Source organism: Jaculus jaculus, chromosome 6 (assembly GCF_020740685.1).
Source record: "Jaculus jaculus isolate mJacJac1 chromosome 6, mJacJac1.mat.Y.cur, whole genome shotgun sequence".
Taxonomy (NCBI): Eukaryota; Metazoa; Chordata; class Mammalia; order Rodentia; family Dipodidae; genus Jaculus; species Jaculus jaculus.
The window spans coordinates 94,150,494-94,164,706 of NC_059107.1; the positions used below are offsets into that span (position 1 = coordinate 94,150,494).

General features: G+C 44.9%; 1 protein-coding gene across 1 annotated transcript in view; it reads left to right on the forward strand.

Annotated features, from left to right (window-relative positions):
- Positions 1 to 14,213, forward strand: part of Slc4a8 (solute carrier family 4 member 8) — a 102,518-nt gene that overhangs the window by 21,884 nt on the left and 66,421 nt on the right. The window contains exon 2 of the mRNA XM_045151502.1: positions 9,786 to 9,867. Within this exon, the coding sequence (XP_045007437.1) occupies positions 9,786 to 9,867 (82 nt within the window). The remainder of the gene's footprint in view (positions 1 to 9,785; positions 9,868 to 14,213) is intronic.

Here is a 14,213-nt window from a genome sequence, read left to right on the forward strand (position 1 = left end):
ATGTCCACTCTCTGCTCATGCCATCGTTTTCCCCTGCCATCGTGGAGCTTCCCCTCGAGCCTGTAAGCCAAAATAAATCTCTTTTTCCCAGAAAAAGAAGATATATGTTGATTTATTTATTTGAGAGAGAGAGAGAGAGAGGAAGAGGAAGTGTGTGGTATACCAGAGCCTCTTCACTGCAAATAGACTCCAGATGTAGGCACCACATTGTACCTCTGGCTTTACGTGGATACTGGGGAAACAAAACTAGGCTTTGCGAGCAAGTGCCTATAACCACTGAGAAATATCCCCATTCCCTCTGAGAAGGCTTTTTGATGGGCATAATGTCTCCATTTAGCTAAAGAACAGAGGAAATTTCCTTCCAGGCTCTGTGACCTTCCAAGTCCTAGACTTCTGACTCGAGTCTCAGTACCAGGAATGAATTCCCTCCCACTGAGCAGGCCTCGTTTCCAATCAGCCGTTAATTACTTCCATAGCTTAGGAGCCATGGTACATCTTGCCTGGCCGGTTGATTTTTGTAACTTGCAGGATCCACTGCGTGTTCACACTGTTGATGACGTTTCTCCTCCAGCATCCCTTAGCACCTTCCAGGGTCATGGCCACTATCAACCAAGTTCTCAGTGTCCTGTGACTGCAGCCTGTGGTATCTTCAGCAATAGGATCTTAACATCTCATTCTAGTGGAAAACCAAGCACCTTGGCCATAGCCTGTTTTATTTTAGGGGCCTCTCTGACCAAATGGTTCACTGTGGGATGGTGACCCATCTCTAGCACTGGGACTCAGCATGACTTCAGAGTAAAGCTTTCTCCATCCACTCCTCTGTAGCCTTTTCTTTTCCCAAAGTATTTATTAGTTATTTATTTGCACATGTGTATGTTCATGTGTGCACATGCCAGGGCCCCCTGCTGCTGTGAATGAACACTGGATACTGGCTCTGCTTTCGTGTCCAGTGTATGTGGGTGGTTGAGCAATTTAACTTGGGTGGGCAGGCTTTGTAAGCTAGTGCCTTTAGCCACCGAGCCATCTTCCCAGTCACTTTCAAATTGCCTTTTTTCATTTAGTAATATGCATTTTAGGTATTTTTGGGTTTTATTTTTAATGGCTTGAGTTCATTTCTTTTTAGTGTTAAATTGTATTCTCTTATCTAAATATACGACAGTATGTTCACCTAGAAGAAAATCTTCATTGTTTCTGAATTTGGAAATTATGAATAAAACTTATTTTAAAAATCTGTTTTTATGTTGATGTAAGTTTTCATTTGCAGGAAGGGGAGGTCTCTACCAATGAGCCCAGTTTCTGGAACATAAGGGAAGTCTGTGCTTACTTTGGAAGGAACTGTCTTACAAAGTGGTTAGAGAACTTTGCTTTTCCACTGCCATGATGACAGGTCCATTGCTTCATCTCCTCTCTGACATCTGGTGATGTTGACATCCTGGGTTTTAGCCACAGTGGCATAATAGGGTATTTACTGTGTGTGTGTGCATATTTAATTTTTTGTTTATTTTTATTTATTTATTTGAAAGAGACAGACAGAGAAAGAGGCAGAGAGAGAGAGAGAGAATGGGCGCGCCAGGGCCTCCAGCCATTGCAAACGAACTCCAGACGCGTACTCCCCCTTGTGCATCTGGCTTATGTGGGTCCTGGGGAATTGAGCCTTGAACCAGGGTCCTTAGGCTTCACAGGGAAGCACTTAACTGCTAAGCCATCTCTCCAACCACAGACGGTATATTTTTTAAAAAAAATAATTATTAAAAATAATATGGAATAACTAAATCAAAAGAAAATTTATATTATCTGTCACTTTATCATTAAAATTTTTTTCTTAAGTAGAAACTTGGTATAGACACATTATATGTTACTACCAACATTTCCCTCCTCCCTGCCCCCATTCTGCCGAGGGCCCTCCTCAGTGGGACTGCTGGTTTTCCCCAGGGGTTGTGGCTTATGACATGTCAGGGCGGCAGCAGTCACTGTAAGGGGCGCAGGGCCTCTGGACATCCCCTTCCACTATGGCTGTTGCAGACTTTCTGCTGGCTTCTCTGCAGAATCCCCTGAGCCGCGGGCGTGCTGCAAGTCTGCGTGAGTGCCGAGCCCCCAGCAGCTTCTGGATGTCTGCTCTGGTACATTCTGAGTGTCCTCAGTGTCTGTCTCCATCACCCTGGCGCAGGGTGTCAGGCTCCCCATGGAAGCAGCGCTCTTGCTCATCTCGCCAGTTCCTCTGGTGTGCGAGGGGTGACTCATCTCTTTGGCTCTCACTGCCAGTGCAGGGGAACCCGGAGTCTGTAGATTTTTATTTTCTTTTTCAAGGTTGGGTCTCACTCTAGCTCACGCTGACCTGGAATTCACTATGTTGTCTCAGGGTAGCCTCGAACTCACAGCGATCCTCCTACCTCTGCCTTCCAAGTGCTAGGATTGAAGGCTTGTGCCACCACACCCGGATACTGACTCTTAATTTATTTAAAATTTTATTTGTTTGTTTGTAAAGAGGAGAGAGAGAGAGAGAGAGAATGAGAATGAGAATGGGTACAGCCGGGCCTCTTGCCACTGCAAATGAACTCCAGATGCATGTGACACTTTGCACATCTGGCTTTATATGGATACTGAGGAATTGAACATGGCTTGGCAGGCTTTATAAGCAAGCACCTTTAACCACTGAGCCATTTCCCTGCCCAACTCTTTTTTTTTTTTTTTTTTCTTGGCTTTTCAAGGTAGGGTCTCACTCTAGCTCAGGCTGACCTGGAACTTACTATGTAGTCTCAGGATGGCCTTGAACTCACGGCAGTCCTCCTACCTCTGCCTCTGCGTGCAGGCATAAAAGGCGTGCGCCATCACGCCTGGCCCAACTCTTAATTTTTTAAGGAAAAAAAAATCATTTAATTATTTGAATAGCCAAATAAAGCCTACATACTCCAATCAGTTTATTGTCTCTTTTAACCTCCTTCTGATTCCCTCTAGTACAAAACAGTATGTTAAGAGACCAGCGTGGGTGTCAGTGGCTCTCACTGGTTATTTGAGTGAGCAGAATCTGGATTCTAATGACTAATCCATGAAACTCTGCTTTATAGGATTTTCAGTAAACTGGTATTTGGATTTAGAGGCATTATCAGATCCAGGCAGTTTCTACTCAAAACCCATAATCATTACTTTCATTTATGTTCTTCCATAAGAAGAAACCTTTCTCATCTGCTCTGTGGTACATACAGAGGAAAGCCTAGAGAAATTCTCAGTTTTTGAAATAATGAATTTTGTTTGTATAACCCTCCAATTATAGAAGTAGAACCCAGGATCTTGTGCAGGCTGGGCAAATGTTGTGCCATTTAGCTACATCCATAGTCCCTTATTAAATTATAATTTTTTTATAAGAGGGAGAGAACTGGCATACCAGGGCCTCTAGCTAGTGCAATCAAACTCTAGATGCGTGTGCCACCTTGTGCACATGTGTGACCTTGTGTGCATGTATCACCTTACATGTCTGGCTTACGTGGGTTCTGGGGAGTTGAACTTGAGTCCTTAGTCTTCATAGGCAAGTGCCTTAACCACTAAGCCATCTCTCCAGCCTGCCTTTATTAAATGTTAAAGTGGCATAAATTCAGATCTGAACATATTTGGTATTTTCAGTCTGTTGATATTGTTGATGAATAAGGTACTACATTATTACTGCTCAGATTGGCCTGTTTTTGGCACAGACCTTCTTTAGGTTGGCTCCTGGGTCCTTCTGAGATCACTCTAGTTGTCTTTGAGTGATTCTTTACTGTGTGATATAGGAAGTTTTAAGGCACATCATATTTTTCCTAACTTTGACCTGCAGTCAACCATATCTTCAAGGAACTCAAGGAGTTTCCCTTTTTTAACTTTTGTATTTATTTGCAAGGCGAGAGAGAGAACAAATGTGAATTGGAGTGCCAAGATCTAGAACCACTGCGAATGGACTCCAGGCACATGTGCCACTTTATGCATCTGGCTTTATGTGGGTACTGGGGAATCGAACCCAGGCCTTCAGGCTTTGACAGCAAGTGCATTTAAACTCTGAGCCATCTCTCTAGCCCCCATGATTCCTTTTTGTAAAAAAGCATTTTTAGCATATAGTAATTATACATGATAATGGTTTTGTTATGACATTTTCATACATGTATATAATGTACTTAGATCATAATCACACCCTAACTCCTATTACACTCTCCCTGTCACCCATCTCCTTCCTTCTTTCCTAGTTCCCTTCTTTCATGTCTGGTTTTTGGTGAACTCATGACTTTAGTTAGCATGAGTGAGCAGTTGTTCTCAGTGGCTAGGTCACTAAACCACTGAAGAAAATATTTGTCTTCCTCCCCCAGAATCCATTAACTGCTTCTAAATGCTGAGGGAGAGCGGGCTTTAGGAGCTCTTCCCCTTGCCATGATGTTGATCATCCCTACCTGATGCAGGTATCACAGTTGCTGAATCTGATTCCTTTTAGTAGAAAATGAGAGTAAAAGACATACTTTTTAAATTTTTTTTGTTTATTTTTATTTATTTATTTGAGAGTGACAGACAGAAAGAGGCAGATAGAGAAAGGGAATGGGCATGCCAGGGCCTCCAGCTACTGCATATGAACTCCAGATGCGTTTGCTCCTTTGTGCATCTGGCTAACGTGGGTCCTGGGGAATAGAACCTTGAACCGGGGTCCTTAGGTTTCACAGGCAAGTGCTTAACCACTAAGCCATCTCTCCAGCCCAAGACATACTTATTTATTTGAGAGAGAGAGAGAGAGTGTGTGGGGGTGCTTCAGGGCCTCTGCTTCTTCACTACTTTGTGTGTCTGGCTTTATGTGGGTCCTGGGAAACCAAACCCAGGCCATCAGGCTTTGTAGGCAATCATGTTAAACTGCTGAGCCATCTCTCCAGTCCCCCAAATGAGATTTTTTTTTTTTTTTTTTTGGTTTTTCGAGGTAGGGTTTCACTCTAGTCCAGGCTGACCTGGAATTCACTATGTAGGCTCAGGCTGGCCTCGAAGTCACGGCAATCCTCCTACCTCTGCCTCCCAAGTGCTGGGATTCAAGGCATGCGCCACCACGCTCAGCCCAAATGAGATTTTAAAAAAATACTTGTATTTGTTTTATTTGCAAGCAGAGAGAAAAAAGAGAGACAGAGAGAAAATGAATGGGCAAATGAAATCTAGACACATGAGCCACTTTGTGCATCTGTCTTTACATGGGTACTGGAGAATCAAACCCAGACTGTCAGGCTTTGCAAACAAATGCCTTTAACCGCTGAGCCATGAACTTAACGTAAAATATTTTAACATAAGGTACATTTTAAGCTGGGCGTGGTGGCGCACGCCTTTAATCCCAGCACTCGGGAGGCAGAGGTAGGAGGATCACCGTGAGTTCAAGGCCACCCTGAGACTACAGAGTTAATTCCAGGTCAGCCTGGACCAGAGTGAGACCCTACCTCAAAAAAAAGCCAAAAAAAAAAAAAAAAGTACATTTAGCTGGGTTGTGGTAGCACATGCCTTTAGTCCCAGTTCTTGGTAGGCAGAGGTAGGAGGATTACCATGAGTTGGAGGTCACCCTGAGAGTATAGAGATTCAGGTCAGCAGGGGCTAGAGTGAGACCCTACCTCAAAAAAAGAAAAAGAATTACAAAATATTTTTTAAATAATTAACTATAGAAGAAGGAAAGAACAAGTTAGATTTTTTTTGAATGTTCAGACTGACCTAGAATTCACTATGTAGTCTCAGGGTGGCTTCGAACTCACAGTGATCCTCCTACTTCTGCTGCCTGAGTGCTGGGATTAAAGGCGTGCACCACCACACCTGGCTCTTACTATTATTGTTTTAATTTTTTTTTCTGATTTTTTTTACTTATTTATTTATTTATTTATTTATTTATTTGTGACAGAGAGAGAATGGGCACACCAGGGCCACTAGCCACTGCAAATGAATTGCAGATGCATGTACCCCCTTGTGCATCTGGCTTACATGGGTCCTGGGGAATTGAGCCTGGGTCCTTATGCTTCACAAGCAAATTCCTTTAACTGCTAAGCCATCTCTCTAGCCCTTATTCTTTATTTTTAAGGATAAGCAGGCATCTGTGTTCTAGTAATCTTTTAAATATTTTATTTATTTGTTTTGCAAGGAGGGGAGAGAGGGAGAAGGAGGGACAGGAGAAAGACTGGGCATACCAGGGCCTCCAACCACTGCAAATGAACTTTGTGCATCTGGCTTTATGTCAGTACTGAGGAATCAAACCTGGGCCATTAGGCTTTGCAGCCAGTGCCTTAACTGCCAATCCATCTCACCAGTCACCTATTATCTTTTATTTATTTATTTATTTATTTATTTTTGGCTTTTTGATGTAGGGTCTCACTGTAGCCCAGGCTGACCTGGAATTCACTATGGAGTCTCAGGGTGGCCTCGAACTCACTATCCTCCCACCTCTGCCTCCCGAGTGCTGGGATTAAAGGCATGCGCCACCACGCCCGGCTTCACCTATTATTTCTTAAGTAAAATTTTTTTTGAGGTAGGGTCTTACTCTAGCTCAGGCTGACCTGGAATTCACTATGTAGTGTTAGGGTGGCCTTGAAGTCATGGCAATCCTCCTACCTTTAAGTATTTTTTTTTTCCATTGGGGAAGTAGATTGCGTAAATTCAGTGAGTTGGGAGATTTGGTGATAACTATAAAATAGTCACTTTGAAGCAGTAAGCTGGAAGTTTGAGCAGGCTCTGCAGGACTTCGTTTGCTGTAGAGCTGGAGAAAGGCTATGTTCCAGGACCTCGTGACTGATAGTGCGAGCCCGGGCGCGGAGGTGGTGGGGAGTGCCGTGCTCCAGGACAAGGAGCCTGGCTGCAGACACAGATCTGAGAAGGGAAACAGATTGCCAGGGATATCAGTTAAGAAGTCATATTTTTACATTTTGTTTTGTTTTGTTTTCCAAGGTAGGGTCTCACTGTAGCTCAGGCTGACCTGGAATTCACTATGTAGTCACAGGGTGGCCTCGAATTCTCCATGATCCTCCCCTACCTGTGCCTCCCAGGTTCTGGGATTAAAGGTGTGTGCCACCATACCCAGCTTAAAGTTTTAATTAATTAATTAATTTGTGTTTTGTGTGCATGTATCAGTTTTTTGCTGCTGTAAACAAAAGCCCATTTGGCTTTATGTGTATATCTGGGGAATTAAACCTAGGCCAGCAGGCTTTGCAAACAAGCACCTTTAACCACAGAGCCATCTCCCTAGCCCCAAGAAGTTTTTCTTTTTCTTTTTCTTTCTTTTTTTTTTTTTTGTTAAATTTTTCTTATTACAGTCATGGGGGGGGGAGGGAGAATGGGCACGTCAGGGCTTCTAGCCACTGCAAACACACTCCAGATGTATGTGCCACCATGTGCATCTGGTTTATGTGTTACCTGGAGAATCGAACCTGGGTCCTTAGCTTTGTAGGCATGTGCCTTAACTGCTAAGCCATCTCTCTAGCCCAGAAGTTTTTCTTTTTATGTTTCCTTAATAAGTCATTTTCTTGTGAAGGTGTTGGTAAGATAAGTACTATTACTGTCTTCTTTCTTTCTTTCTTTCTTTCTTTCTTTCTTTCTTTCTTTCTTTCTTTCTTTCTTTTTCTTCCTCCCTCCCTCCCTCCCTCCCTTCCTTCCTTTCTTCCTTCCTTCCTTCCTTTCTTCTGAGGTAGGGGCTCACTCTAGCTTAGGCTGACCTGGAATTCACTAAGCAGTCCCAGGGTGGCCTTGAACTCATGGTAATCCTCCTATCTCTGCTCTCCCAAGTGCTGGGATTAAAGGTACGTGCCACTACGCCCAGCCTTGTCATTCTTTTCTTTAAAAATATTTTTATTTATTTGCAAGGAAAGACAGAGGAAGAGAGGGAGGGAAGAAAGGAGAAAGAGAGAGAGAATGGGCACACAGGGCCTCCTGCCATTGCAGATGAACTCTAAATACATGCACCACTTTGTGCATCTGTCTTTGCATGGGTTCTGGAGAATCAAACCCAGGCCAGCAGGTTTTGCAAAAAAATGCCTGTAACTGCTGAGCCATCTCCCCAGCTCAACAGTGATTCTTTTAGCAAAGACTTACTTACTATATAAAAAGCACATGCTGCATGTTGGGATGTGGTCTTGAGGAAGACATATAGTCCTTCAAGTGGCGGAAAGAAATATTTTACTGCTAAGGAGAATTGCAGTGTGTTGCTGTGGTATATAAAGGGTGGTGCTAGGCTAGTTTGGTTAAATACTTAGATAAGCCTTCCAAGGAAGTGCTTTTTGGCTGAGATGTAAAAGACGATGGAAAAGTATTAGCTGTTCTGGTGAGGCAGGAGGGGCAGAAGGGAATGGTAGTTCCTGGCAGTCAGCAGTACTCAGTGAAGGGTGTGGGTGTGGTGGTAACAATGAAAATGTTTCCTTTTGTTTCAAGGGCTGCAGTGTGTGCAGTGGAGCAGGTGAGAGATGAGACTGAGCTTGATTGAGAGAAAGGGGCACTGACTGCCTGAAGGCATATGGTAGGCACTGAATACATGTAGAATGGGTAACGAGGTTTGGCGTTTGCTAGGATGCATGTCTGACCAGACACAGTTTATGGGAGGAACAAGATGTATTTCAAGCTTGCAGAATCGAGGGGAAGTGCCATCCATGGCGGAAGAAGCTGGCTCCCATCACAAATCCACGCAGACAGGAAAGCCACCAGCAGCAGCTCGCACGGAAGTCCGCCCGAGCTCAGACCTCTCTGCATAACTTTGGGCTGGAACCAGATCCGCCTCCAAACACACCCCAGTGACGCCTCCTCCAGCCAGGAAGCTGGAGACCCCAGTTACAAGCTTTAATAAAGCACCTGAGTCTATAGGGGACAATGTTCAAATTACCCAAGTCCTTGAGGTGGGAGCTAAGGAATGACGGCCCCATGGCTAGGACTAGACAAGGCAGGGTGCTGGTTTTGAAGGAAGGTTCATGTGGAGTCAGACACATGGGTCTCAACACACATCCCAGTGACTCATGCAGTACTGACATTGCAAGGCTCCAGAGATGGCGACACTTGATCCTAGGCAAGGCCGAAAAGCGAGCAGGAGGGAAAGAAGTGCTTGAGAGCTCTGCTATGGGGATTAAGGGTAGGACATCTTAGGAGAGTGGAGAATTTCAGAAGGGAACACAAAGTCTTAGGTTGCAGCGAGGTCAGAGGAGACCAAGGGGCCACCTAAGGAGGCAGGTGCTTAACAAACAGCCTTTGCCAAGTTCCAGGCCACACTGCAGTTGTACAGCTGGAGCGGAGAGCTGGGCACGATGGGATTGCGGTCACACATCCAGCTCAGTCCTAACTGTGTCTCTATCCCATGTGGCCTTTGGCCGTGACTATTTAATGTACTTTGGGTCTAGATTGTTTATTTATAAAATGAGAAAGAGGATGACTGCCATATTTACATCTCTAGGTCATTGTGAGGTTCAAAATTTTAAATATGGCCAGGTGTGGAGGTGCAGGCCTTTAATCCCAGCACTCAAAAAACCAAGGCAATATTGCTGTGAGTTCAAGGCCAGCCTGGGACTACATAGTGAATTCCAGGTCAGTCTGGGCTAGAGTGAGACCCTCCCTCAAAAAACAAACAACAACAACAACAAAAGATGAAATATATGTAAACTAGAGCCAGGCATGATGGCTCACAGCTTGAGTGATAACCCTGCCTCAAAAAAAAAAAAAGTAAATCATTGTGTTTCCCATGCCAAGTATCTCAAAGGCGTCTTGGCATACATAGGGCTGTAAGCGCTTGAGTGAATGAATGCATGTGAATTGCTGTAACGACTTGCTTATTTGTGTTTCAACAGAGAGCAGATGAGGAAGCTGTGGTGGACCAGGGCGGGACCAGCACCATTCTCAACATTCATTATGAGAAAGAAGAGCTGGAAGGTAAGAACCGCTGCTCCGTGTGCCAGGTAAGCGGCGCGACGCTGCTGGAGGGGAAGAACAGCCTGCCTTGCCCTTGGAGAACTGGATCTGATTCCCAATTCTTTCCCCCTAGCTATCAGACCTTGTGTGTGGAGGAATCAGTTTCCTTCGCCTCACTTTCTTCGTCTGTTAAATGAAAGCAGAGGTAACATTACTCACCATGCTTCGCGGGGATATTGAGGTCTCACGCACAGTTTATGACACAGTGATTTGCGTACTGTTAAGCTCAGTATAAATGTTGACAGCCTGTTCTTTGAGAACATGAAGTACTCAGTTCCTTGATTTTTGACACTGCCTGGAAATACTAGTATGCATAAAATTTTAAAATAAAACGTAACTAGTTTCAAAAATTAAATTTGAGCTGGGCATGGTGGTGCATGATCCCAGCACTGAGAAGTCGAGGTAGAAGCTCTCTGTGAGTTTGAGGCCACCCTGAGAGCACATAGTGAATCCCAGGTCAGCCTGGGCTAGAGAAATACCCTACCTCACCCCCTCAGAAAAGCAAAACAAAACAAACAAACCTAAATTTAGCTGTGAAATCCTCTTTTTACTCCCAACTCAAATATTTGCTCTTTTTTTTCTAAGTATGATCATTTCTTATGCCCAATGTGGTGATCTAAACAAGAATAGGAAAAACAGACATGCCTATGACACCCTCTCTAAGGTTTCACTGTACATAGTTACATAAAACTCAAATGAAGTGGAAGGCAGGAAGTTTCTTAGGGTAGAAAAAATGGGCCAGGTGTGGTGGTACATGCCTTTAATCCTGGGAAGGCAGATGTAGGAGCTGGCTGGGCACGGTGGCACATGCCTTTAATCCCAGCACATAGGAAGTCAAGGTAGAAGGATTGCTGTGAGTTTGAGGCCAGCCTGAGACTATATAGTGAATCCCAGGTCAGCCTGGGCTAGAGTGAGACCCTACCTCGAAAACCCAGAGGAAAGCTCATATCTAATTCAGCCTAATGGGAAGGCACGTATGGCTCCAAGTCTGTGAACTATTTGCAGCATCCCCACACAGCTGAAGGCTATGATACAGCAGCTTTCTGATCCCGAGACAGCATGTGAAATGTTCTCTCAGTACTGCTTGTTCCCGTGATGGCTTTTGCATCAAACTTGTGCAACCCCCCAGAGAAAACTTGTCCTCCAGAGGGGGAGAGGATGAAAGCTGTAGAGGCTGACTCAGCCCCTGGGTCCGTTAGCACGAGGCCTTGTGTGGGTGGCTCTGTGGAGGTCAGTGGTGTCTGGGCATGTCAAGATCAAGGTTTCAAGTTATTTTGATCAGATGGATACAGAGCCTGTGTGAGTTTTAGCAAATGGGAAAAAATAGGAGAAAAAAGGGTGAGTAGAGAGGCTGCTGTTTGTTGAGTGCCACTTGTTTGGTAGGTATCAGATGAAGCACTATATTCAAATTATGTTTCTCCGCTTACAGTAGCCCAGGGAGGTGTAAGTGTCCTTGTCCCTTTTTACGTGTGGGAAATCACTCAGGGGACGTAGCTCCGAGGCAGGGGGACTGGGGTGGGATCCTGCCAGTTTCATGTCGTCATGCTTCTTACAAGACAGTGCAATATCCATCCTATGCCACTTACAAACCTTAATACCTTGCTCTATTGAGACATTTTCCTGTGCTGTTCCTGATAACCCATTGTCTCTGTACCCTTCCATGGCACCTTGGGGAGGGGCCGTTGTCATCAGTTCAGCTGTCCTCTAGCAATTATCCACTTTGTCTTCAGTGAAGAAGTCAAAGCCCTTATAAAACTATTGTGTATTCAGGAGTAGAAGAATGAGCCTGGGCAGGCGGACCACATCCCGTCCATGGAGGTCCCCTGAAGGACTGGCAGCGGGAGCAGCGTCTCCAGATGTCACGATCTGTTCTTTTGTGCGCTCTGCTTTGCTGGTAAAGCAAGCTGCGCAATGGTGATGCCATTCCTGCAGGAGGGTGTGGAGAGATGGTACTTTATGTTGAGACCTTTCTGAAAACTAAAAATCTTTTCACTGTTATCACTCTCAAAAAAAAAAAAAAAAAAACAGGCAAATGGAGGACATATGGGGCCTCAGGTCTAGCAATTCAGGAGCAGCTCTAGAGAAGTAGAGAGAGAGAGTGAGAGAGAGAGAGAGCTGGATTCACTGTGGGTTCCACCCTACTTGCTGTGAAATGCATTAAGCTGTACTCAGGTGCTTGTGTCTCTTAAAAGGAATAGAATGAAATCAGGCCCGCTCTGAGGGAAGACAGCCACCAATTGGGTTTTGCTCCAGTAATACACACGCCACCATACCAGGTTCTGGGGCTGCAGAGAAATCTCCAGCTTCCTCCCCCTTTAGTTCACACCCTCTGACCACACAGCATAAAGCTTCTTTACCCCATTCTTGGCCGGCTGCTGAGCTTTCATTTGGACATTATAGGAACTGTGCAAAGTGGCTCTTTCGTATGGGTCAATTCTATCAGTAAGTGGAGGTGCACTAGCTTATGATGGTGCACTTTATTTTTAAGTATGGAAGAGCCAAACCAAGTGTTGGAACACCCTTCCAAAGATGACTCACAAAGGGCTTGCTGGGCATGTGGCTCAGTGGGGGGGGGGGGGTGCCGGCTTAGCATTCATCCAGCTCTGGGTTCAGTACCAAGCACCAGTTTAAGCTGGGTATGGTGGCTTATGCCTGAAATCCCAGCACTCAGGAGGGGAAGCAGTAGGATCAGAAGTTCAAGGTCATCTTTGCTTTAGCTATATAACAAATTCAAGGCCAGCTTGAGCTACATGAGATCCTGACTTAAAGAAAAAACAAAACAGGGCTGGAGACATGGCTTAGCGGTTAAGGCAGCTGCCTCAAAAGCCAAGGGACCCAGGTTCAATTCCCCAGGACCCACATAAGCCAGATGCACAAGGTGGTACATGTGTCTGGAGTTTGTTTGCAGTGTCTGGAGGCCCTGGAACACACATTCCCTTATACCTATTTCTGTCTCTTAAATAAATATAAATTGAAAACAAACAAGCCATCCGTGGTGGCACACACCTTTATTATTATTTTTTTAAATTTTATTTATTTATTTATTTATTTGAGAGTGACAGACACCGAGAGAAAGACAGATAGAGGGAGAGAGACAGAATGGGCAGGCCAGGGCTTCCAGCCTCTGCAAACGAACTTCAGACGCGTGCGCCCCCTTGTGCATCTGGCTAACGTGGGACCTGGGGAACCGAGCCTTGAACCGGGGTCCTTAGGCTTCACAGGCAAGCGCTTAACCTCTAAGCCATCTCTCCAGCCCGGCACACACCTTTAATCTCAGCACTCAGGAAGCAAAAATAGGAAGATCACAATGAGTTCGAGACCACCCTGAGACTATAGAGTGAATTCCAGGTCAGCTTGAGCTAGAGTGAGACCTGACCTTGAAAAACCAACCAAACAAACAAACAGACAAAAAATATCAGTAACAAGTTCGTAATGTACTTTGGTGGACTCTCCAAGCCACGATGGAAAACTGGGCAGTTTCTTTTGAGGAATGGATTTTTTCTGGAAGATATTATTCCTGATTAGCTACTAAGTTTATCACTCTTAAAGAAATTTTAATGCCTTCTAATAAGTCTTTAACAAAAGCAAGAGTACTGTGATCATATTTAGAACTTCACATAAAGGCTTGCGTGGCCCCATGTGTAGGACCCCCTGTGGTTGTTGATGTTGAGTTACCCCTGTAAGCTCACAGGGGCAGTGCTAAGGAGCCTCGTGAGGGGCTGCGCAGAGGATGTGTGACTGACCTGTACTCGGTGGCCCCGACTGTGTGCCTGGGGGCATGCCTGTGGTTCCTGTCCTGCTCCATGAGATTCAGCGCAGCTCAGTAGCGGTTGCCTGCAGTGTGTGTATACATTCTTATTTTTAAAAAGTGCACTGACATTGCATTGTTCTATTAAGTTTCACTAAATTAGAATACTTTGTTTGCACACAGATAGCTCCAGTAGAGTAGTTTTGATACTTCAGAAAAGAACAAAGAATTGGCTGGGTGTGGTGGCTCACATCTTTAATCCCAGCACTTGGGAGGCTGAGGTAGGAGGGCCACTGTGAGTTTGAGGCCAGCCTGGGATTAATTCCAGGTCTGTCTGGGCTAGAGCAAGACCCTTCCTCAAAAAAAAAAACGAAACCAAAACAGAGCAAAATTGACAGTTGGGTGGTAGATGAAGGGGCACAGACTACGTGGGCAGGACAGTGTTTGACGATCATTAAAGTGGCCACAGCCTTCGATGGTGAAGCCCCAGGACTTCTAGAACAGCTAGATAGAGTGGGCTTTATTGGTGCTGTATTCATTTCCTAGTATCTACTTTCTT